Source organism: Euleptes europaea, chromosome 1 (genome assembly GCF_029931775.1).
Source record: "Euleptes europaea isolate rEulEur1 chromosome 1, rEulEur1.hap1, whole genome shotgun sequence".
Taxonomy (NCBI): Eukaryota; Metazoa; Chordata; class Lepidosauria; order Squamata; family Sphaerodactylidae; genus Euleptes; species Euleptes europaea.
In genome coordinates this window covers 103,567,396-103,594,157 of record NC_079312.1, presented here as the reverse complement: position 1 = coordinate 103,594,157, position 26,762 = coordinate 103,567,396, and the positions used below count along the sequence as shown (strand labels likewise).

The following is a 26,762-nucleotide window of genomic DNA, read 5'->3' as shown; positions in this document are numbered from 1 at the left end:
ATGGCGTAGGGGCACCCACAGTGAAGAGGTAGGCAGCAGTTGTTGTCACCTGCCTACATGACTGGATAATGTGATGGGAGCTGCCATCACACATACTAGCTTTAAAGGTGATGATTAGCATCTTGAACTAAACCTTGAACTGAATATTGAGATGATTTATGTACCAATCGTAGTAGGGGTAAAACACTTTTGGCCACTGGACTAACTTGCTTTCTAGCCAGAGGGATGGATCTAAGAAGACTCCCAAAGTCTCAGTGTCAGAACAGTATTAGAGCCAGTAGGTGTAGTGGTTTGACTAGGCCTGTGGAGGCCCTAGTTCACATTCCCACTCACCCTGAAATTCACTAGGTGACCATGGGCTGGTTATTCTCTCAGCTTAATCTACTTTACAGGGTTGTTGTAAGAATAAAATGGGGTGGAAGTTGGGGAGAAACCATGTGTTTTTTGGATGTGGTTGATTAAAGATCTATCAAATGAAAATTACCCATCCATAGTAGGTAGTCGTCCCCTCTAACATATCAGTCTTGTCAACTAATACCACCTCTGTCTTGTTGGGATTCAAGGTTCATGCTCTTCACTTAACCACTACATCTAGGCACCAGTCCTAAGCAGTGGTGGCTACATGTAGAGGCCCCTTTAAAGTAGACTATAAACAGCTTGGGCTGGTCTGCCATGCACTGAAGCATCTTTCCCCACCACTTCTTTTGTACTGAGCATCCAGCCAGATAAATAATTGCTTACTGTTACTGTTTTGTGATCATTTGGTTTTACATTACATTCCTAATAAGTGTTAACATTACTGCTGTTTTTTTGTTTGTTTTTTAATGATCAGCCTACAATTTTTATCTTACTCTATTTAATTCATCCATTCTTTTGGAAACAGGTTTCTTCTCCCACCTGTGTGGCTCATCCCCACCTTTAATTAAATATGAATAAAAGTGGATTTCATTGTTTTCCTCCTAAACTCTACTTCCTGATCTCCTTCCCTTTCCCCTTTCACTCCCCCACCCATTCACAAATTCTAGATAAATAATATGATCACACAGCTGAAAGATAACCAGTATTTTCTTCCTACTGTTCTGGTCAAGAAGACATTCACTGTCTTTGGACTATGGCTGTTACCGCACTAGGTATTCCCAGCGATGTATCAAGAGTTTGGAAATGTTATAAAAAACATCGCTTTAAAAGAGTTTTTGGATGCCACGGCTAAAAAATGGTTGGAAGACGTCTTCACAGCTAAAGGGGCCAAACAAAGTGTGAACAGTATTTTTTATAACAGTTTCAAACTCTTAATACATCGGTGGGAATACATAGAAAGTGCGAAAAGTATTTTGTATAACATTTTTAAACTCTTAATACATCACTGGGAATACCTAGTGCGGTAACAGCCTATGACTGGTTTATTCCCCAGCCCATGAAGACCTTAAATGTTTGTCCAAGAACCCCCACCATGAGTGTACTTTAAGTTAGTAAAGGAACCATCTACCACCTTTGGCTGTGTGGTCTGTAAACTACTGATACTGGCAAAATGATCTCCCTGCTGTTTCAGAACATGAGCAACTTCTGGAACTACAGATACAGTTGCACAGTGGTACTGAAATAGATCAGTACCTTCTGACCAAAGACCAAAGGGTCTGGTTACTCCTGAAAGTGCATATCTGGTAGGATCTCTGAAATTCTGCACTGTTGAGTAGGGATGTAAAATTTCTGGAAATATTTTTAAACCATGAGAAACATGCTGGGTTTTTAAAGTGGAAATGGGGGGGCGCTTGGCATAAGAATATAAGAAAGGCTGTGCTGGATCAGACCAAGGCCCATCAAGTCCAGCAATCTGTTCACGCAGTGGCCAACGAGGTGCCTCTAGGACAGTGATGGCGAACCTTTTAGAGACCGAGTGCCCAAACTGCAACCCAAAACCCACTTATTTATTGCCAAGTGCCAATGCGCACTACGGCAACACGGCACAGCCCTAGGCCAGTGGTCGGCAAACTCATTAGTCAACAGAGCCAAATATCAACAATACAATGATTGAGATTTATTTTGAGAGCCAAATTTCTTAAACTTAAACTATAGGTAGGTACACTGAATAAAACTTGATATCATACTTAATAATGATCTTATTTATTGATAAAAATTAAATTGTAAGTCCCTGCCATTTCCCCCTCCCTGTCCGGAGTCCTCGCCTGAAGGCCTGGTCTACAGCCATAAAAGCCTATTGGTAGACCTGGCCTCCGGCTGAGTCCCATTGGGAGGCCAGGTCTACCCATTGGCTTTCTTGGCAGTAGACCTGGCCTCCGGAGGCCATTGGAAGCCAATTGGTAGACCTGGCCTCTGAAGGGGGACTTTTCCCCTCCTCGGAGTCCAGGTCTACCGCCAAGAAAGCCAGTGGGTAGACATGGCCTCTGAGGAGGGAAAAAAGTAAGTAAGGCATCCATAAAATTAAATCATGACAATGACTGACAAACACTGTACATTTTCCCCATCTGCATTCTCAAAACTCTGCAGGGGGGCTTATTGTTGAGTTGTGCATCTGAGTGGCAAATCCAAGGCGAAACCTCCCATTCATAAATGGCCAATAACCCCCCATGCAGAGTTTTGAGAATCCGGATGGGGAAAATGTGCATCTGAGTGGCAAATCCAATAACCCCCCATGCAGAGTTTTGAGAATCTGGATGGGGAAAATGTGCATCTGAGTGGCAAATCCAATTAAAAACCTCCCATTCACAAATGGCCAATAACCCCCATGCAGAGTTTTGAGAATATGGATAGGGAAAATGTGCATCTGAGTGGCAAGTCCAATGCAAAACCACCCATTCATAAATGGCCAATAACCCCCATGCAGAGTTTTGAGAATCTGGATGGGGACAATGTGCATGTGAGTGGCAAATCCAAGACCACCTCCTCCTCGCTGCCACCTGGACTCCTTCCTACCTTCCCTCAAGACCCTACCCAGGACTGCCCCGGATGGACACTGACAGGCCCCGCGCCCCACTTATCTCCGAGCCCGGGGAACAGGCAGCAGGAGCGCGGCGTGGACGGAGCCAAGCCATGGTGCCGGGCCGAGCAGGGAGGGCCGAGCGACAGGGCCCCCGACAGCCATCCCCAACGGGAGGGCGGGCCGGAAAGGCATTCTCCCAGCCAGCATGCCGGGGCTGAGAGGCGAGGCCAGGAGCGACCCGGGGCAGGGCAACGCTCCAGCACCAGGCGGCCCTTACAACAAGGGATTGGGGAGCCAAAGCGGGGCGACCTAGAGGAGGCACCGGGGGGAGGTAGCTCTCGGGCCGGCCGGCCGGTGGGAAGATGGGCCGGGACGGACACCAGATGGACCCCCTGACCAGACCACCCACTGGAGAGCAAAGGGGCGGGGCTGGAAACCGGGAGGGCCCTTGGAAGTTCGGGGAAGGTGGAAGAGGCGGGAAGCACTTCAAACCCTCTCCGGCCAGCTGGGTGGCGGTGAGTCGGGGAAGGGGGGCCATTAAGTGTTTTAACCGCTCCTCATAGGGCGGTTGCTCTAGCCCCCCGATCATTTTGGTGGTTCTTTTCTGCACTTTCTCAAGCTCTTCAATACTTTTTTAGGCGTGACCAGAACTGTACACTGTGGTTTCACCATACTTTTTGTGCAAGGGCAGTATGATAGCAGCAGATTTATTCTCTATTCCTTGTCTAATTGTGGCCAGTATGGAATTTGCCTTTTTCACAGCAGCCACACGCTGGCTTGACATTTTCATTGAGCTATCGACTACCACCTCAAGATCCCTTTCTTGGTCTATTGCAGTGCATCTTAGTCTGATGTCTCAGCTGTGGACATTTCATCTTGAGTGACTGCTAGGAGTTGAGCTTCTTGATCGAGTCTGAACTCTTCACTGACACATTCAACCCCCCTCACCATGTTAAGGTGTGCGTCCAAGATGGGGATATACAATTGTACCATTTGGGAAATAATTGAAAATATTGAACTCCTCAGTACTATACTATCATATACATTGTAGCAAGTTCTTTTTGGACAGACTTAGTCACGCTTCAATAATAAGTCTTTGAAACTAGGTTGTAGGTCTACAGTATATTCCGGAATTACCGTTTCTAATGCTATACATTGTTTTATTGCACAATTTGAGTGAGTAAAACTTACTTTTAACAAGCATTTTACTCATTCCAAAGGAGAAAATATTTAACATGAGGGGTGTTGTTGTTTTTCCCCTCAGTGCTTCCCAAATTTTCTTATTTTGTTCTCGGGGTGGGGGAACAGTGCCTTTCCCCCTGACTCTTCTGGGCCTTCACATCTATAGCATTGACTGTGGGTTTTTTTTCTCCCCGGAATAATGGTTATAAATGGCCACATTGCCACTTACAGGAACTGTTGAAGAAAGTTTTTTAAGAACATCAGAAGAGCCCTGCTGGATCAGACCAGTGATCAACCAGTTACTCCAGGGCCAACAACAGAGCACAGAAGGCAAGGCTGATATTGCCTCCTCCCACTGGTGTTCAGAGGTTTACTGTCTTTAAATTTGGAGGTAGGGCTGTTGAAAAAAAAATTCGGTATAGTTCGGCTTCGGCAAAATTCGGCCCGTTTTTATTCGGGCCGTGCCGAAGTCCAAACTCTCCCGCTTCGGATCCCCTAAATTCGGGAGGGATCCGGAGTTCGGGGGAAAGTTGGCCCCCCCGCGCTCCTTCAGGGGGATTCCCTGAAGGCGCGTGGGGGGCCCTTTAAACAGATCTGCGCCTCCCAGCTGGGAGGCGCAGATCTGTTTAAAGGGTCCTCCAACAAGCCCCTCTGCGCTGTCTGCGCAGGCAGCGCAGAGGGTTTCCAGACCCCGCCCCCCAGCCCTGTCGGGACTCCCAGCAAGGCTGACGGGGGGTTGTCAAGGCCCTCTGCACTCTCTGCGCAGAGAGCTCAGAGGGTTTCCAGACCCCCCTCAGCCCTGCCGGGACTCCCGGCAAGGCTGGCCGGGGGTTGTCAAGGCCCTCTGCGCTCTCTGCGCAGAGAGCTCAGAGGGTTTCCAGACCCCCCCCCCCAGCCCTGCCAGGACTCCCGGCAAGGCTGGCTGCGCTCTCTGCGCGAGGGGCCCTTTAAACAGATCTGCGCCTCCGGGGAGGCGCAGACCTGTTTAAAGGGCCCCCTCCCCGCGCCTTCATGGAAGCCCCGTGAAGGCGCGGGGGGGCCGAATCTGCCGAATTTATTTGCTGAACCCCCGAAGTCGGCAAATTCGGCTCTCCCATTTCCCACCTTTTTTGAGTTTGGTTTGTCCGAACTGAAAAACAGCCGAATCGGGGGAAATTCGGCTGTTTTTCGGTTCGGCCCAAACCGAATCAACAGCCCTATTTGGAGGGTCCCTTTACTCACTATGGCTAGCAGCCCCTCATTTTGTAAAGTTCCTTCTTCTGGAATCAAATGTTAATGTTTTTGGACTTTAGGGGTAACGGTTGTGAGGACCCCATCCCCTCCTCCAGCCCCTGTAGATAGTAGGGTTCCTCTCTTATATTGGACTTAGTTGTTTTACAGGCACTCTCTTTTTTCAACCTAAGTACCAAGGGATCTGAAACTTGGAAAGTCTCATAAAGGCACCTGGGTTCAGCCATGACATTGGATGTCCCCAGGAGTTAAGAGGAAGGGTGTTGCTGTAAGGAAAGCAGAACAAGTGCAATCTCCCCCAGCTCAGTGGTATATCATTCTCAATAACAAAAGACTTTTCAGCACTGGAGACATCACCCAATATTCTGACATGCAAGTGTCTGCCCAGCCAAAGGTCATTGCTCAAGGAACTCTTGGTTCCTCTTCCTTTTTTTTTTTTTTAATCAAGAAGGGCTCTCAAGTCATTAATTTGCCCTCCATCCTGTTTCAGGAGTTACGTTGCCTCATCCAGACTTTTGTGTCCATAGAAAAGAGCAAGAGTCCAGCAGCAAAATTTCTGACAGAGTACGGGATTTCATGAGTCACAACTCACTTCTTCAGATACTGCTAGAATGTGAGTCCCATCTATCCTTAAGCAGGGAAGAGTGAATTCACACACCCAATGGCAATAGCATGTAAATGTCAATGCCAGGTAAATGACATTATCAGGTGTGATATGCAGAGGGGTAGTAGGCGTGGAGAAATCAGCATTAATAATGAGACAGGAATCCCAGGTCCCTATTCAGTCCAGGAGAATGCATTGTTTTGAGCTTCATTATCAGTTGTAATTCACCAGTCCATGAAGATCTAACTCACTTCAACCTAATCAAAGTATAGATCACGATGGATAGCCATGTTAGTCTGTCTGTAGCAGTAAAAAAAGAGCAAGAATCCAGTAGCACCTTAAAGACTAACAGCATTTCTGGCAGGGTATGAGCTTTTGTGAGTCACAGCTCACTGTGTTAGTCTTTAAGGTGCTACTGGACTCTTGCTCTTTTCTACTAATTAAAGTATGTTAATCATGTTGCCCCACCCAGGCTCTTTGTGCTCATGCAGATCTGGCTCACAGTAGCATAATCAAGGTATTTCCCCCTATTTTTCCTGCTGACGTTTGACAGCAGTTAACTTTAAACCAGACAGGGAGATTTAAACTTCTTGTCTTGACCCAATCCAAAATCGGAATGGTCAAGCCCCTACCTACTCTAGGGATCTATTGTCCATAAAAGAAGCACCCCCAGACTCAGCAAATTGTTCCTCAGATTTCTGGTCCAGATCTCTGCTGGTCAGATCTCTGCTTTACTTCTGATAAATCCCTGCTGCACTCTGTAGGCTTTTTCTCCTTGTTTTGCTAGCTCCTTGCTCTGTTCCTTGGATCTCCGCTGTATCTACCCCTGAACCTCTTCAGGCCTCAACCCCCAGATTGCTTCTCTAAAACTTCCATCATTTCCTCCCCTTTCCCTTTTATAAATTGCAGCTTCTTTTAGGAGTGTGTCTGTGGCTGTTACCACACTAGGTATTCCCAGCGATGTATTAAGAGTTTGAAAATGTTATAAAAAATACTGTTCGCACTTTCTATGTATTCCCACCGATGTATTAACAGTTTGAAACTGTTATAAAAAAATACTGTTCGAACTTTGTTTGGCCCCTTTAGCTGTGAAGACGTCTTCCAACCATTTTTTAGCCGTGGCATCCAAAAACCCTTTTAAAGTGATGTTTTTAATAACATTTTCAAACTCTTAATACATTGCTGGGAATACCTAGTGCGGTAACAGCCACTGTGTGTGTCTGTGTGATTGCTTAGGAAATCAGTTCTCAGGTGTTAAGTGCAGGTTCTTTACATTTTTTAAATTTTTGTATACAGTAAAGTATTTTTGTGTTGGCAATCACTCTCTCACTCTTCATAATTTTGTTATGTGGTACCCCTACTGAGATCCGCCCTGGTATACAGAGGCTGCATGGTCTACACATTATTCCTTTCTGGAACCCTTTTAAAGCTAATGTCCCCTTCTCTGAATCTGGTTTGGATAACACTTTTCATTGACATGAATGCTGAACTTAACAGCATTGTGGTTACCCAGTTCATGCAACATCTACATTTCAAGCCCTGCTAAGGATCAAGCCCAAGAGCACTACCCCTGTGGTTGGCTCGGTGACTACTTGTTCCAGTGCATAGTTGTTTATGTTGTCTGGGAAACTTGTTTATGCAGCATGTCTCAAGTACATCTGTGCCCAACCAATGCGAGGGTAGTTGAAGTCACCTAGTATAACATTTTCTACTTGATTCACCTCTCTTATTTCCTTCTCCAACTCAAGATCAGCCTCAAGGGTTTGATCAAGTGACTGATAGTACATTCCCACTTTTAAGTAACCCTTAGGGCATGGTATCTCCACCCGTATTGCTTCTCTTGGGAAGTTTATTCTCCTAATGTCTTCTTATTTGACTCTGTGCCCTCTTTGACATACAATGCAATACATCCTTCCCTGTTCTGCCTATAAAGCTTATACCCAGGGATGACCATCTCTCGTTGATTTTCCCCCATTTAACCATGTTTGTGAGACCCCCACTATATATAAATTGTCATTTTGCACCAAGCACTCTAGCTCCCCCATTTTGGCTCGGCTTCTAACAATGGCAGATAAACACCTATAAAGCACTTCCCTCTCCAACAACCCTCACCTTCCTGGGCCCTCTTGTCTCTGCAAATGGCCCTGTGGGTCATTAGCAGTTAGCAATCAAAGGGCACCAGCAGTGGTTAAATTTCTAATATAGGAAGGGACATGGAGCAGCTCATCTTGCTGCATGGGCCCACTTAATCTGACACATTTCTGGCACATTATACAAAGGGTAAACAAAAATCTCTGCAGCCTTGGCCGTCTAACCTCCATTCTCTTGTGCTGACTCATACCAGTTAGTCAAACCCCACTGTTCAGCGATGCACTTCCTCTCTAGAAAATCTGCTACAGTAAGTTGCTAAGAAACTTCCAGCAAGTATGTGTGGTTCTGCCTTTAACATTCAGCATTCTCTTGTGATTGCTCCTCTCCTACGAAGTGTGGGATCCTGCTGAACATTATTGTTTATACCAGGGTTGTTTTTTTTGTGTGGTAGTTCTCAACAGGACAGAGTACCAGCACCTTTTATGGGGGCTCTCCCAAATCCTGGGGGGGGGGCGGTAACTGGTAGAAATTGATGCAATCTTTTATATGAGTACTGGCACTTCTTTAAAAAAAGGCACTGGTTTATACCCCCTAGGAGGAGTTCTGGTTTACAGCCTTTGGGTCATTCTGGGCTGACTATCACAAGGGAAATGGTTGGAGTTTTCAGAGTGACTTACCCTTTTTATGGAGTCAGGCTTTATTAAGAGAAAACAAGCATGATTGCTGCTTGTAATTCTCTCTTGTGTGCATATAAATCAGCACTTACTTTGGTACTCTCGTTGGCAGTTGTTGAATTCAAGCTGAATAGTGAGGTCTCCATGTAAAGAAACACCATTCTGTTTGTCTGTTATGAGAGAAACTCTCATTCATAAGTGGTTCCAAAGAACACTGTTCAGAAGGGCACATGTGGGAATTGGGAGAGTGAAGACAAAGACTCATTACCTGACTGCCCCAAGGCCTTGCATGGTATAGCGGCAGTGTGCCAACTCGCTAACAGCAAGGCCTAGTGGCTATGGCGGTGGTATGCCAACTTCGCCAGAGGGCCACAACCCTACAGGCACACCCTCCAATCTTAAGGCATTCTGCTTCCAGCTCAGAGCTTCAGCATTAACCTGACACTTTGGGAGATTTCCCTGAAAGAATACTTAAGATACAACCTTGTTCTGGTTTTGCACTCTCCAGTGGCCCCCTTCTGTTACACAGATGGAGATGAGAATGCAGCACATTTTTTAGGAAATGTGTGCTTGTGAAGTCAGATGTAATGAATTAATATATTATCCCTGACCGAGGTGAGGAAGCTCCACATGGATATTTTGTACTGACTTAACTACATATGACTCTGAGGAATTGCGATGAAGCCCTACTTGGGTTTTTTCATTTCAGACTTGGTGGTATTCACATGATTGAGTATTTACTGTTCCAAAACTTTCCTGTATAAAGACAACTAGCATATTGTGGAAAAGAGAAGGCTAGAACCTGTCTCCCTGATACATTTTCCTTGCCATGATCATGAGGAACACCTGGGAATATTCAGTGATCTGATCCTCTTTCTGTACTCTAAAGGGAGAATCCGAGGAAGGAGAATCCGAGGAAGGCTATACCACATGTCGTGACACGAAGGCAGGCAATAGCAAACCACCTCTGAACGTCCCTCAGGCCTTCTTCAGTGGTCTAATACAACATCTTTTGCACACATAAAATTTCATAAACAAATATAATCATTTAATGTCAGCCTGTGTATGTATTATAAGATGTAATCCAAGTGTGTGTTGCTAAGCTATATTTAGAAATGTACAAGCACACATCCGAGGAATGTAATTAAAATATTTTATTTAGGTCTTGTATCACCCAACATTTTGGGTACCCTGCTTTAAGAAGATGCTACTCCCTGTTGCCCAGTCTCTTCCTAGGAGAGCAATATTTCCATTTTTTAGAGCTCTGTGGCTTGTTTCCCAAATACATGGTGTGACTTAAGAATGGGATCTTGCTGAAGCTAAGCAGATCAGTGCCTAGGTATAGGAGGCCTCTTGGAAACCTTATGTGCCTTGCCTTGCATTCTGTGGTAAAAGAAAGATAGGGTATAACGGTAACACACTATCACATACCATACATGCATGTATTGTATACACGCTGAGCTCAGAAGCTATGGCCAGCCTCATATATATGTAATGAATTATGACGTTTCAAGTGTAATGCTGAACTGTGCTGGTTAAAGGTTGCTCTGCTGGGAAGTACCAGATACTAAAGATTGCAGCCATAGGCCTGTAACTATTTAACTTGGCTATTGAGGGCTATTGAGGGAGAGAACTAATTTTAGCATATGATCTGGCTGTAATGTCAACATTAACCATAGCTTCTGTGTTGAATGTTATTGATGTAGACAGCTTGCGCTGAATTAATTAGAAAGCAATTAACCATCCCAGTGTCCTGAGATAATCTGAATGAGCAATTACTTGATGTATTGTAACATAAGTACGTTGCAAGTGAAAGTTTATTTTTTCCATTTTAGCAAGAGGCTAGCATACACACTGCTTGGTGTGCTTGTTTTATTCTTGGTCACAATATTTTTTTGAAACCTCAAATGCTCAGACCAATGCAGTTGTGGCTTTGGTTTTAAAAATGTACGTGGTTGTGTGGAAAAGAATAGGGAACAATAAGGTCAAGATCTGCATAATTTCTGTGTGGCTAATCAGCTGTACTATTTTCTGTGAGTTAAATGAGCAGACACAGATGAAGCCACAAGGACCTGTATGGGCTAGACTCCTTGGAGATAATACAGACCCTCCTCACTTTTATTTTTTATAAGCTTCCATTTTAAGCTTACTTTTTTCCCAGAAATGAATGTTCACTTGCAGAAATGTAAGGGGAAATGATTAAATATTCTGTCCCATCGCTCCAGAAGTAAACTTGCTATAGTTAGATGTTTGAGTGACTGGCAGAAAAAAGAAATGGTGGGGTCCTGTTTTATTCCCTCCCGCATTTATTAACCATTACCATATTACCATGCCATCCTAAGCAGAGTTGCACCCTTTTAAGTCCATAAAAGTCAATGGACTTAGAAGGGTGCAACTTTGCCTAGGTTTGCACTGTAGGTGAACTGGGGGATCTGCTAAGATATAAGCAGAATTTTTGTTTAAATTGCAGTTTTTACAACAAATAAGTTACATTCAGACCGCGTAGAATCATAGAGATGGAAGGGACCACCAAGGTCATCTAATCCAACCCGCTGCACAATGCAGGAAATTCGCAACTACCTCCGCCTCGCAACCCCAGTGTCCCCTACTCCATGCGCAGAAGATGGCCAAGATGCCCTCCCTCTCAAGATCTGCCTAAGGTCATAGAATTAGCATTGCTGACAGATGGCCAGCTAGCCTCTGCTTAAAAACCTCCAGGGAAGGAGAGCTCACCACCTCCTGAGGAAGCCTGTTCCACTGAGGAACCGCTCTAATTGTTAGAAAGTTCTTCCTAATGTTTAGACAGAAACTCTTTTGATTTAATTTTAACCTGTTGGTTCTGTTCCGACCTTCTGGGGCAACAGAAAACAACTCTGCACCATCCTCTATATGACATCACCTCTCAGTCTTCTCCTCTTCATGCTAAACACACCCAGCTCCTTCAACCTTTCCTCATAGAACTTGGTCTCCAGACCCCTCACCATCTTTGTTGCCCTCTTCTGGACATGTTCCAGCTTGTCTACATCCTTCTTAAATTGTGGTGCCCAAAACTGAACGCAATACTCTAGGTGAGGTCTAACCAGAGCAGAGTAAAAAAATACCATCACTTCGCATGACAGACCTCTGTTTGTAATTGGCACAGACATGGCTTGTTTGCTGTAATGAACTTCCTCTCTCCTTTGCTCATATAGGAATCACAATAGAAAGCTTGGGAAGCCTTCAGTCAGCCTCCAGTTTGTCATAATGCCTAAAGGCAGGAATGTCACTTATCCCAATGGAAATATTGGAAATGTGGGAGGAGGAAGCACATGTGAAATATTCTATTGAAGAGCTTGATGTTTTCAATGTTAGAACATTTAACTAGATATACAAATACACTGTTAGTCCTGTTATGACTATATGAGACTGTTAGCTTCCAAAGAATATTTTTTCCTTACAAAACTTCTGTGTTTTATTTTAACTCCACATATTTTTGAGATGATAAAAAATAAGAAACATGTGCTAAGGTAGCATGTAGCGTAACCATTTGCAGCACTGGTTTTTTTAAGAAATTGATAAGTCCAGTAGCCTCTTAGGCTGTATGTGTGTGCTCATATTCCCTATTCCTCTTATGTGTATGTGTGCATGGCTTCACCTCCTGTGGCAGCCATTTTTAAAATCCTAATCAAGATTTTATAACTGTTGATAGCATTCACTTATTCCCACTGTTCACTGATGTCTCAAAATACTTCCCCTTTTTACATTAGTAATTAATTTAGTTGTACCTAGGGTTTCCAGGACCCTCTTTGCCACCGGCGGGAGGTTTTTGGGGCAGAGCCTGAGGAGGGTGGGGTTTGAGGAGGGGAGGGACTTCAATGCCACAGAGTCCAATTGCCAAAGCGGCCATTTTCTCCAGGTGAACAGATCTCTATTGGCTGGAGATCAGTTGTAATAGCAGCACATCTCCAGCTAGTACCTGGAGGTTAAGCAAAAAAGCAGCACATTAGCTCAAGAATATCAATCAAACACCTATAAAGGAAACTTAACTATCACTCTAATAAAAACCAGAAACAACTAAATGACATAAATAACAAACACACAGCAGAACGATAGTGCAAACCCTAGTAGTACCTATTCTCTTAGTTGGCAACCCTAGTAGACAGCCCTAGTAGTGCCTATTCTCTTAGTTGTGGCTGGAAGGGCTGGTTTTGGCAGCAACGCTACCCTGTAGCTCACAAATTGGTAACCGCATGAAAGTCCTCATTCTGTTCAGAGCTAGGGGATGGAACTGTTCATTCTGGAAGTGGCACTCTGCTCTCTTTTTTACTTATGTGAGTCATTGGAAGGACCACATAGGCCTCAGGCACTATTGCCAGCAAGCTCTTCAGTGGTTTATCTGAACCTATCACTATTTAGTAGTAGTAGTATTCTGTATTTTACCAACAGTCTTTTGAATGGATACGCCATCCTCTGGATTCCACAATCGCTCATGGGTTAATTCAGATTTCTGAGGGCGAAAAAAAATCTGTGACCTTTCACCTGGAGCCTTTTGCAATCTGGTCTTGGTACTTCTGCATTCTTCAAAATGTTTCTTGTTTTACTGGAATCCAAGCAAGTTTTCCACCTTGGGCAATTTAGAAGGGGGTGTAGCTTGATTACAGTATTACTTTCTCCTCCCAACCCCAATGACCAGTTTCTATTCCTTCTCTGCTCACCGAGAAATGACATTTGCCTCTGCCCTCGGCATAAAATCTCATGAGTGTGCTCTGTTTGCTTACTGCATTTGACAGTGGCATGTCTGGCTGCCACTCTTCTCCCAAGACTAAACCCTGAATATTTTCCTCTTCGTGCTTACATCCTAATGCATTGCTTAGGTTTCTGTTGGGATTTAGTGGGTGATGGATCAGCTGGTCATTTTCCTTTCCCCACCACAAAATTCTTGATGTGTTTTCTTGGTTCTTCCCTTCCTGTTGCTGCTGGGAGAATGTGTCTCTCTCTAGGAGGGTGAGCTGTTCTTTATGATGTCGAGGACCAGAACTCAGAAAGCTGTGTCTACAAATCAAAACTGCTCAGCTGCAACACTGTTGTCATTAGAGCTGTGTAGCATAGTGCACCTTCCCACTTTTTCATGCAGTTAATGCACTTGCTCTTTAATTGTTGTGGAGGACCAAAATATTTGCCCTGAAGGTAGTTCCTCTGTTGCAAGGATGTCTCGTTTTCCAAGCGTTCTGTACAAACCACAGAGCATGTGATCCTTCCCCAGATAATGCTGCTGTGGACGAGTACTGTATGGAATGTAGTTCTACAGGTGTGGCAAGGACTATAGCCTGGGACATGAATCATGACAACCAACGTAACTTGGGGCGTTTGTGCTGTTTCTAGGACTCTTCAAGTTTCATTTATGCTTTCGGATGCTGAGTGTGTATCAGCCCCAGATTTGGGACAGGTGTGGCTTTCCTAAAAACTTTATTATAATTAACTCATGCAAAGCTATTTCCTCTGGATGACACCTTCCAGTTCTATTGCTAGATAGGAGGCTGTCTTTTTCTACTACAAAGGGCTCTCCTTGCTGTATCATTCCAAGGCAAGCAGCTTCACAATGCCGTACAAATTCTCCTAGGTTTAGCTCTGTACAGACCAATCACCTCACATGCTTACTCACCAAGGGGAGGGGGGAAAAGAAGAGTTGGTTTTAATACGCTGACTTTCTCTACCACTTAAGGCAGAATCAAACTGGCTTACAATCACCTTCTCTTCCCCTCCCCACAACAGACAACCTGATAGGTAGGTGGGGCTGAGAGAGTTCTGGGAGAGCTGTGACTTGCCCAAGGTCACCCAGCTGGCTTCATGTGGAGGAGTGGGGAAACAAATCCAGTTCACCAGATTAGCGTCCGCTGCTCATGTGGAGGAGAGGGGAATCAAACCCGGTTCTCCAGATCAGAGTTCACTGCTCCAAACCAGCTCTCTTAACCAGTACACCAACGCTGGCTGGAGGGGAGAGAGCGCAGGTGCAAGCACCCTGCTCCCACCCCCTGCCTCCAAGCAATTGTCTGGTCATCTGCAGAGTATGATTGTGCAGAGGAAGGGGCCACACATGCCCCCTTGCAGATGTTGCGTTCACGGGGAGGGTGTGTTCAGCAGCCACTCCTGCCTGCCTGCCCCCTTTCCCTGGGTGGTGAGCACACATTGAAAGGTAGTCTATACCTGGCGTTTGTCTTTAAAAGCTGTGTGCTCTCTGTTTCCAGCACTGTAGCACACATCTGCCCTGAATGTTCTGAAAGGGGCAAATAGAAGTATCAGTGTTTCCTTCCTAGTTCATTGCATGTGTTCTAAATAAAGTTCTGTTGCACATCTGTAACACATTTTTGTCCCTCCCCTCCTCTGGGGAGCTCAAGGTGGCATGCATGGAGAGCCAGCGTGGTGTAGTGGTTAAGAGCAGCAGACTCATCTGCAGAACCGGGTTCAATTCCCTACTCTTCCACATGAGCGGCAGGCACTAATTTGGAGAACTGGGTTTGATCCCCCACTCCTCCACATGAGCGGATGACTCTAATCCATTGAACAGGGTTGGTTTCCCCACTCCTAAACATGAAGCCTGCTGAATGGCCTTGGTCTAGTCACAGTTCTCTCTGAACTCTCTCAGCCCCACCTACCTCACAAAGTTCCTGTTGTGGGGAGAGGAAGGAAAGGCGATTGTAAGCTGCTTGGAAACTCCTTATAGAGAAAATTGGGGTATAAAAACCAACTCTTCCTACTTCTTTGTATGCTTACAACAACTCTACAAGACCAAGAGAGAATGTCTGGACCAAAGTTACCCAGTGAGAGTCATGACTGAATGAGGTTTGAACCCAGCTCCCCATAGTCCTAGTCCAACACTCCAGCCACTGCCCCACACTCATTCACCCGTGCCATGTATGTGATTTGGGACATGTGACTATCGTGTTTAACAGACAGTCAAGGTTCATGCAGCTATTTGCTGTCTAGGTGAACGCTTCTTCAATCTGCTGGTTGCTACACAGAATGTAGAAGTGATGGGATTCTTGCTTTTACGGTCGTAATTCATTGGCTCCTCTGTGTGTTTTTTTTTTTTAAGAGCAGTTCAAATTTATATATCCTTTGATATGAAGGTTGACCATATGTTGGCCTGCTCCAGTGTTTTCTTGAAATGGAACTGTGGTGATTCAGAATCCAGCTGGTTTGTAGTTTATATTTCTTGCACCTGGGCACGCACCTGCTGAATTCCCTATATGATTTTAGGTCTTTGAACTTCAGTAGAAAAATTGATGTTCTCAAGAAATGGGGCTAAACCTTTAAAGGTGGTTTGTGCTGTCTGAGAACGGGGGGAAGTGAGATGAGAAAGGGGAGAAAAATTTAGTCTTCTGTCTTGAGTTTTGGCATTTTTCCTGGTAGGTTACTTGCAATAGGCATGAATCAGCGAATGGATTTCTGAGCAAAACACTCTTGCATTTTTAACAGTGCAGGAACACCGTCTGTGGGTTTTAAAAATTACGTTTGTCAGACACATCTCTCCTTTTTGAAACTTGAGTGATTTTTAAATCCAAAATGTCACTTTTATCATCATCACCTCTCTTGTCATTATGGTGTTAACTAATACAATTTAAATGGCGCAAATAAGTCAACCCTTTTGTTCAAACCCATAAGGCAAATATTATTCCTGTCAGTAAAAAAAACAATTATTAATAGAGCATTCTCAGCAAGGAGTGGCATCGTTTGACACAGTCCCAAATGGACAAATAACAAATGTCTATTTAGTGTCAGAAATTGTCATTTCCAAGCCGAGGAAAGGCCTCCAGTTTTGCGTCTCCACCTATCCACACTTACCTTCGGAGAGGCGCTGCTCTTGGACTAGCCTCTCTGGGAAATCTCTCTTGAGATTTTACTAGTCTTAATTTCTTCCCCTTTCCGTTTTGTGACCCTGTTAAATTTTATTTTTGTTCAAACGAACCACTCAAGCATTTTCGTTTTCCTTTCCTTTGAAGAAGAAGAGGAGTTGGTTTTATATGCTGACTTTCTCTACCACTTAAAGAAGAATCAAACCAGCTTAAAATCACCTTCCCTTCCCCACAACAGGCGCCCACTCTGTGAGGTAGGTGGGGCTGAGAGAACTCTAAGAGCTGTGACTAGCCCAAGGTCACCCAGCTGGCTTCATGTGTAGGAGTGGGGAAGCAAATCCAGTTTACCAGATTAGCCTCCACCGCTCATGTGGCGGAATGGGGAATCAAACCCGGTTCTCCAGATCAGAGTCCACCACGCCAAACCAGCGTTCTTAACCACTACACCGCACTGGCTAGTATGGTGGGAAGTAACAGCTTGGATCCACTGGAGAGCTTCCATGAATGGAAGGGTTTTGGCCTGTAGCATGCAGCTTTCTAGCTTCAACTTTTCCACTGCAGTCAGGGAGCATTCTGAGCTATCGCAAGAGGGGGGAGGACAAGCAAGTCATAGACCAAGAAGAAGAGTTGGTTTTCATATGCTGACTTTCTCTACCACTTAAGGCAGAATCATACAGGCTTACAATCATCTTCCCTTTCCCTCCCCACAACAGACACCCTGGGAAGTAGGTGGGGCCGAGAGAGCTCTTAATAGAACTGTGACCAGCCCAAGATCACCCAGCTGGCTTCATGTGGAGGAATGGGGAAACCAATCTGGTTCACCAGATTAGCGTCTGCTGCTCATGTGGAGGAGTGGGGAATCAAACCTGGTTCTCCAGATCAGAGTCCACCGCTCCAAACCACCACTCTTAACTACTGCACCATCCCTGGTAATACGCCAGTGTATTCAAGCCATTTAGTGTTCCCATTATTATGTCTAGGATAACGAATCCGACAGTGATCTCGCCCCTTCCCAAGGTTGCAGTTATGTGGTCTGTTCAGAAGTTCAGTTTTACCACCCTTAAGTTCAATTCCTTCATTCCTTGGTGGACTGTTTTGAGGTCCTAAGTGAGTTTGTGGAGGTGCTAGGGCGGGAGGTCATGTCAGCAGTGTAACTGTCAACCCCCCCCCCCCCAAGGTAGCAGGGGTGTTCTAAACATAGATTTATTTTCCCAGGTCATTGTTTCACTTCCTTTGAAATGAAAACAGCAAGGCTGCTCTGGTTGCTTGGCTCGGAAGGCTGCCTGGCTTCATACTGTGTTCTGGGGGGTTGTGATGTAATAACTTCCTCCAGTAGTGTGTGTGGCACCTTCTTTCTACTACAGCAGATGTGCAAGGAGAAAAGCATTTGGACAGGAAAATTTCTCTCTTGGAGAGAATTCTCTCTCATTAGCGATAGAGGCATATACATAGTGCTTAAGGAACGTGTGTCTTAGCTCTCTCTTAACTGACACTGAGCTCTTCTAATTAATGTGGAAAGGGAAAGTATAAATGCCAAAAATGTGGTTGATTCCATGCTGTTGACTGAAGTCTGATGTGTTCCTGTGATTCTAGCAACACTTCCTGTTCTAGAGCCACAAGGAAGGAGCAGTTTGCTAGTGCTAGAGAGTCTGTGAGCTGAGTAGTTTGTTGCATGTGAAGCTAGGGAAATAGTCTGGGTTTGGGGGTTTCTAGGCAAGAAACCTTCTGCAGAGAGTGGACATGTGCACACACACACATATATATGTATGAATATGTCTATATACATGGTGTGTGTGGGGGGACCCATTCCTTCCCATATAAAATTAGGGCATGCTGAACTTTTAGACTAGTCCTTTCTTCCCATAGGGTTCCAAGTTCTGGAAGAACAACACTGAGAATGAATTAGGGATTGTTTTTAAAAGCTCAGATTTGCAGATTTGCTACTAGCCTTGCCGAGAGGTGTCTGAAGCTAAAGGGACTGTGTGACTATGAATGACCTTCTACAGATTTAATAAAAAAGGAAGCCTTTTCTAGCACCTCTCGTCTTAAAAACAAACTCTGTTAAACCACGGAAGGAAAGGCAGGGCTCATTGTGAGGGGCTCTCAGTTCCACACAAATGAAACTCTGTTAATAGTCCAGAATTTAGCAGTGGTATGGAGGGTGTGGTACATAGGTAGCAGCTGCATTTCCCGTAGCTAACTTGTGGTAAAATATCCCACCCTCATAAGTGGGTTTACAGCCCTGCCTATACACTGCTTGCAGCCACCGTCTTATAATTATAAATGCTCAAATATCAATGCTGCTGGTGTATGATATTTTAAATGCTTGTACCTTATTCGCTGATGGGATGTCTAACTATTTCAGGTTGTGTGTGTGTTAAGTACTGCCAAGTCGCTCATGGCAACCCTATGAATCAGTGTCCTCCAAAACGTCCTATCATTAACAGCCTTGCTCAGGTCTTCTAGACTAAGGGCATGGCCTCCTTTATAGAGTCAATCCATCTCGGGTTGGTCTACTTATAATACAGCTTCATAATACAGCTTCAAAATCACACATTATAAACAGAGCACTTTGCACGCTGGTTATGTTTCTGGTCCACCCAGGTGGTATAAGCTATTGGCCCCATGCTTACCCTTTTTTAAGCAGAAGAAACTGGAAACATGGCCAGTGTTGTGGGGAGGGGAGAAGGTTTTCCCTGCCTTGAGCTATAGATTCACTTTATGACAGATGTAAGAGTTATGACACCGCAGCAGCCTTAAATGACTTCAGTGCCTGCAGCGTGCCCACTGTTCAGTTGTTGCTTTCCACAATTGCCCAACCCAGTTCTGAGGTAACTGTGGTACAATATTTAACAGCTGGCATTGAGATACATACTGTAAATGTTTTACAAGACTGTGGCTGCCGGTATCTGAGAATTATATGGTCAAGGCTTATAGAGTTAAAAGCAGCGTGGAGACTGGATTGGCAGCTTGATAGCTGAGCAGGAATATGAACAGGGGCTTCCCCCACACAATGTGTGAGCCAATGTGGTATAGGGAGTGTTGGACTAGGATCTGGGAGACCCTGGTTCTAACCGTGGAAACTTGCTAGGTGACCCTGAGCCAATCATATATTCTCAGCCTAGCCTACCTCGCCAGGCTGTTGTGGGGATAAAATGAAAGAGAGGAAGAAGAGTTGGTTTTTATATGCCAGCTTTCTCTACCACTTAAGGAAGAATCAAACTAGCTTACAATCACTGCTTGGAAGGCCATTGTTTAACTAAACAGTTAAATCAGTTACAAATCATATAAATCAGTCATGAATCAACAGTGTTTAAAAATAATCCTACAGTTCAGTGTTCGTCTGAGTAATCATTATGAACCTTAATTGCTGCCAGGCTGTTTGGATCAGCAACATTTTCACATATGCATTCCCTCCCCTCCCCCCAAAAAACTGATGCAAACCTGTTTGACAGGCATCTGAGTTGTTTGGTGCTGAACAGACCTGCTGATCAGCTCATGTCTGATAGTCACAGTTAAACATAGTAAGTTTGACGATCGAACACATCTGCTGCAAAGTTTACGGCGTCCCTGTCTGGCCCTATTGAGGTGGTGTTCGGACAAAGACCAGAAGATGAGGGAAAGTATATCTAGACCTTATCCCACTTGTTCCTTCTTCCCTATAAGTTGTGTCTTTCTCCTTCAGTGATGCTTTGTAGTAGGGACACACCAGCTAAAACCTGTCGATATACGTGGGTTATGGGTGGAAGTGTCTTCACACTCTAAGGGTGTGTCTGTAGCAGTAACTTTGTGTCGGGAGAACCTATGACAAGCTGGTTTACTTTGCGACGTCTCAACTGAAGCCAGTAATATGGTGTCTCGTTGAAGAGGGATCCCTTTCCTCAAGGGCTTTTGCATGATGCCTAAACAGAGATCATGCTATGCTGCCTGCTTTCCTCTTAAATTAGCAGGCTGGGAAGGGCTACATCTTGCAGTTTCATGCATAGGATGCTCACTAATGAACAGATCTGCCAGTGAAGGCCTTCTGTACATAAGAACCTAAGAAAAGCCCTGCTGGATCAGACCAAGGCCCATCAAGTCCAGCAGTCTGTTCACACAGTGGCCAACCAGGTGCCTCTAGGAAGCCCACAAACAAGATGGCTGCAGCAGCATTGTCCTGCCTGTGTTCCATAGCACCCAATATATTAGCCATGCTCCTCTGATCCTGGAGAGAATAGGTATGCATCAGCTCTGTAGCAAACCACCATGATAAAATGTAGTTTAAAAAAACAAGCAGACATGTAAATATAATAAAAAGAGAGAGAGACAAACTAGGTCTGAAACCTTTCCTAGTTAGCAGCTCTGTACCCCTTGGAAAGGATTTCAGCAAGAAACTGTAGCTATTATTAAGCACAGATCAGCTGGCTGGACAATACTGCAGCTTGCTGTCCTCATTCAAGAGGCTGAACTACTTGCAAATATGTTTTGTGCTGCTCTTTGCTGGTGCAAGTTGTATTTCTGCATAGAAGAACATAAGAACATTATTGGGGAGTGGGATACAGAGAGGCATAGACTTGTCTCTATGTATCTTGCAAAGTAACTGGGTGGTGCAAACACACCCTCAGTATACATCTCCAGAATGCTTTTCGCCACTCTACACTGGCTCTTAGATGAGAACAGCAGCTGTGCATCCACTAATAGCATGCGATGGGAGTCAAATCCACCTTGAGTGTTTATGCTGGGAATGGATCCCTTTATAAACTCTCCTCACAGCCTTTCTAAACAGTCCTTTAAAAAGAAACAACAGTGATGAGAACTGCACCCTCCGGGCCCTTAGCATTTCTTCTCCTGTACTTTTTTCCCCTGGCTTGTAACCTGCCAAGTGTTCTATATGAAGTTGTGGCTGGAAAATACTTTTGTATGTCTCTGAAAGAGAGAGAAACAAATCTATGCCCTAAATCAGAAAGTTGCAGTACATAAAACACCAGGGAATGATTTGGAGTCTGTTGCACTGGAACCTACTTGCTGGGGCACAAAACCCTGTAGATCAGGGGTGTCAAACTTAAGGCCCACAGGCCGGCCCCAACCCCTTGAAAGCTCTTATCCAGCCCGCGAGCAAGCAGAGGCAGCCACCACCACCACCACCACTCTCAATCTGGGCTGACGAGGCATGGCCCTGCCCAACCAAGTGACATTTATGTCATATCAGGCCCTCTTAGCTAATGAGCTCAACACCCTTGCTGTAGAGTCCTTGCTGCTTTTTTGGATGGGTGTGTAAATAGTGTGCAAAGTCTTCACACCACCTACCGCTCATGCAGAAAGGAGCGATGGGACAGTAAGGTGGTGTCACTTGGCAGTGGAGAGTATTCCTTTTAGCACAGCCGGGTTCAGACAACCCCTGCCAGCCAGTCCTTATCTGCTTGCCTGCTGATAGCAAAGATGCTTCCCTTTCCCACAAAGGCTTTCCTGTGCCTTCTGTCTTATCCTACATGACTTGATCCGGCCCCAATGCATGACACTTGCTTTATTCCACGGAGCCCCCTCTGCCTGGGACAGCTGATCTTTCAAGAGTAGGGGGCTCTGCCACTAGTATAGGAAAGGAATATTAGACAGCTGACAGAATGGGGCGTGACTGGGCTAGACAAGGCAGGAGAGAGAGGGAAAGGCAAGAAAGAGTTTTTGCAGAGATGAGTATCTCTGAACCTGCCTATCCTGGCTTGATCCTCACTGCAGTGCGCCTGGAGATGTGAGTGCCTTTTTTGGGGGGGAGTTTTTGAATGGAAAATTTGGGGAAACCACTGAAGGAACTTGTGTGACTCTATGAGAAAGTCTGTATCCAGATAATATACTTTCTTTTGCTCACTGTGCCATTTGTCTTCTACCTTCAACTTTCCCCCCTACTTCTCCAATTGCAAAAATTAAAGGCATATGTGCTATGGTATCATATTTTTAATACAACATTATATTTATACTTTTATATTCCAAAAATATGCCAAATTGTATAATTTTATATGTTAAGTTATAAATGTTGTTCATTTATGTTGTTCAGTGAGTAAAAGAAATTTAGGTTTGATAAGAAAGTAAATATTAAATATATTTCAAGATCTCCCAAAATTTCCATTTTCTCCTGAAAAAAATTGGACACCCCCCATGGCTTGAAAAGTTTTACATTTCTAAGTACACCTAGCATTGATTGCTGTGAGGTCACAACTCTGGTTCTTCCTTTTCCTGTCACATGATGCTATCACATGCTTGCAACTCAGTGAATCCTGTGCCACCTGGCAGTGGACCCCTGGGTCTGGAAAGGATGAAGACTGCTGGTCTTGGGCATTATTCTGCATATACATAGATGGCTCAGGGTTATCTAGCAAGGCCTTTACTGTATTGGTTTGAGGGTCGTTTATGTAAACATGCATTCATGCACCTGGGAAAAAAAGTCTTGGACTAGTCATTTCAAATTTTTCTGGTTTGAATTACAACATACATTCTGAAAGCCCTTGCTTGTCTCTTGATGGTTACTGTATAGCTTAAAAAGGATGGCAGATGAAACTGACCAAGGTACAATGAGCTGGGAATTCAGAAAGCAGTATTGTAGCTGGTTTCATACAATCAGTACTCTGGGGCATAATACATTGAACATAATGTAGCAGTCGATGAGTAGGTGCATTGTTCATTCCCTGCTGCATTGAGTTGGGGATGAATAAAAAATATTTTAATTCTCAACCTTATCCCAGATAGTATTCTTGTGTACAATTGGCCATTTGCCATTAGTTATGGCACTTGTGACATCACAGTGGCATTGACTTATCTCAGGATTGTTTGCTTGTCACGGCCATAATAATGCTAATAACTCTGTTATACTTACGTCTGTAAGAAAATCATGAAACTACCATGATTAGTACACTGAGTTAGTTATTCTTTTGCCCGTGGTGATCCTTGATTATAATGTTCCCCTGACTTTTATGTTGCAGGCCAAAAACAGAGAGACAGGCGCCTTAGCTGCTGCCAAAGTCATTGAGACCAAGTATGAAGATGAACTGGAGGACTACATGGTGGAGATTGAGATCCTCGCGACTTGTGACCACCCTTACATTGTAAAGCTGCTGGGAGCCTTTTATTATGACAGCAAACTGTGGGTAAGATGACCCCTAATGCTACACATGACCCTTTAGAGTTGGAATAGGCCTACTAGGGTACCAAGGGACAGCTTAAGAGTAAAACTGTAGCATGCAAGTGAGCTCCAACTAGGTTTGTGATGTTTGTCTTGAGGCCCTGTTGGGAAAAGCTGCTTCCTTGGATATCTTAGTTTTGCTCATAAAGTTGTCTTTGTAAATACAGTGACCTTTGCATGTAGAGTTCATATTTGTTTAACACTAGATAAAGGACACAATCTTTATTTTGTGATAGGAGACACTGGATTTTGTTTTGTTTTAATAACCTGCTTTTTCTGTCTTGGTTCCAGAGGCCCTTCACTTGCCTAGACTGAGAAAGTCTTGTAAAAAGATACCTTATTTTCTACTCAGCAGCTTGCTGTAATGCAAGACTGTTTCCATATAAAAATGAAGTTCTGTTTTGGAACTTAATAAAAGTTTTCCTGGTTCAAGAGTTTGCATTCCTTGTTGGTTACCATTTTTCTGATGTTTATGTTCTGTTGTTTTGAAAGCCTTCAACAAAGTGAGATATTTTGCTTTGCACAGCCACGCATGCTTCTATATCTCTGTATTAATTTTTGTTTGCATCTGTTGAAATGTCAGAGTAGGACAGGGACTAACTATGACTCAGTTTGTAGAACATCTGCTTGGCATACAGAAGGTCCCAGGTTCAATCCCCGGCATCTCCAGTTAAAAGGACTAGGCAAGTAGGTGATGTGAAAGGCCTCTGCCTGAGACCATGGAGAGCCACTGCCGGTTTGAGTAGACAAAACTGACTTTGATAGACCAAGAGTCTGCTTCAGTATAAGGCAGCTTCATGTGTTCTTGTGACACTCAATACTTTTATCATGTTCCTGTCAAATTGCCAAGGTACTAGCCAATAACACTTGCCTTGTTTCCAGTGGGCAATCAGTATATTCCACACACTTTTAAGTATTTTCCCTTTGAGTTCTGGAATCCATTTATGGTCATGGGGATAAGGGTGCTAAAGTGTGAGTCTTTGAGGTATTGTTGAGTCTACCAGGTTTTGGCTACAGTCCTAAGCATGGAACTGTAGTTTCCAAAATAATGGTTTTCTGCTGGCCTGCACTGCCTGTGTTCTCTCTTCCATGGGTTCACTTATTCTGTGGTTTTGGCTGACTTTCTTATATGATCCACTGCGTAATACGGGTTTTGAGTTCTCAGATACGTATTAGTTGATTCACCTCATACTTTTGTAGCCAATGCCTTCTTGGCTTAACTGACTACTTAACAGGACCAGAATGAAAGGGTGATGAGTCTTCACTTCCAAAAGCAGCAGAGGCCTTAGGAGTTTTTATTTAAGAGACCGTGTATTAATTGTGTGCATATGTAAATAGTATGATTGTTCCCTGCTAGCTTAAATCTTGACTAGTGTCTGTAGAGGTCCTTGTCAAAACATCCTTGCTTTTTAATAAACCAAAAAACTACAGTCAAAGAATGTGCCTTCTGCAAACCCAGATACATTTAAGATAAAGGAAACTCTCCAAGTTTACATATTTATGACTGAAAAGGTTGGACTGCTTGCAGAGCTTGGAATGCTTGGGTAGGAGTTAGTAGACTTGGGGTTCTTTGAAAGAAAGTATTTAAGCAGTAGGGTGGAAGAGAGATGTTAGGGAAAGGGAGATGATTCACAAGTTACTCCCCAGAGACTGCCTACACTACCTTGATCCCATGCAGTTTATTGTAGGGAATCTCCACTGGTTGCACTCCCGTTATTATTCAGTTGAACGCTGTCAAAACCAGATCTCTTTGAATTAGCATTCTCAACTAGTAAGTGTTTTAAAGTGTTTAAAAGCTGTATAAAAATTACTCAGAGGGGATGTAGGGGGAGGAACTTCTGACTGTGTACAATTATACAAGTAATGAAAATGATGGACTGTCTTTCTAAAACAATTGAAATGATGAATAACTAAGCAGGTATGTGAGGGCAGCTTGTTCTGATGAGACATTTTGCTTAGGTCAGTCCTTGACCTAAGGTTGTCACTCAGCTTCCTACTGCCAGCCAACATCCCTCTCATATGAAAGCTCATCCTTAGACCACAAGCTGTCATCTGTAAGGTCATGTCCAGCGTGGTTAAGAGCTGTGGACTCTAATTTGGATAACTGGGTTTGATTCCCCGCTCCTCCACATGAGCGGCGGACTCTAATCTGGTGAACTGGGTTGGTTTCCCCACTCCTCCGCATGAAGCCAGCTGGGTGACATTGGGCTAGGCACAGTTCTCAAGAACTATCTCAGCCCCACCTACCTCACAAGGTGTTTGTTGTGGGGAAAGGAAGGTGATTGTAGAGGTAGAGAAAAAGCGGGGTATAAAAACCAACTCGCCTCCTCCTCCTCCTCTTGTAGAGCAGAGGTTCCCAAACTGTGCTCCAAGGAGCACTTGGTGCTCCGCAAAACATCTCCTAATGCTCCATGAAGAGATCGGAAAGAAAAATACAACTGTCAAGTGTTTTACTACATAGGTGCTAGATGAAAATTAGTGCTCCATGGCAAATTTCTCTTTTGAAAAGTGCTTCATGACTCATAAAGTCTGAGAAACTCTGTTGTAGAGAAAAGCGGGATATAAAACCAACTCCTCTTCAAATAAGCTTCCTTTTCGGACTCTTGTATGCTCATTCAGAGTACTTCATCCATGCAGGTGCTGATGCAGCAATGGCTTACTCAAGTAGCCCACATGGCAGATTGGGGGAGTAATGACATGAATGTGGCTAGGGGGAAGGATGCAGTAACCTGATACAATGCTTTCTGGTGCTGTTTCTCCAACTTTTTGCTGTACTGGGGATGTTGAAATCATGCAGGCAGGAAGCTCCAGCACGGGCATGTCCTAAGGAAAAATGTTTGAGAGTCTGTCAGTTCTCTAAAGACACATTTTTTTACATTAAAATGGAACATCAGCCTTGGTGTTACTTGCACCAGCATGTAAATGATGAGGCATTAACAAAACATCATTGTGCCGTTTTACAAATACTACTTCAAGGAAAGCTTATTAAACAAGTGCATCAATTCCTGGTATTGACTTGTTCTCATGAACACATGAAGCTGCCTTATACTGAATCAGACCC

General features: G+C 44.2%; 1 protein-coding gene across 1 annotated transcript in view; it reads left to right on the top strand.

Moving 5' to 3' along the window:
- STK10 (serine/threonine kinase 10) overlaps positions 1-26,762 on the top strand; it is a 103,900-nt gene that overhangs the window by 13,992 nt on the left and 63,146 nt on the right. Inside the window, exon 2 of the mRNA XM_056851198.1 lies at positions 23,502-23,666. Coding sequence (XP_056707176.1) covers positions 23,502-23,666 — 165 coding nt within the window. The remainder of the gene's footprint in view (positions 1-23,501; positions 23,667-26,762) is intronic.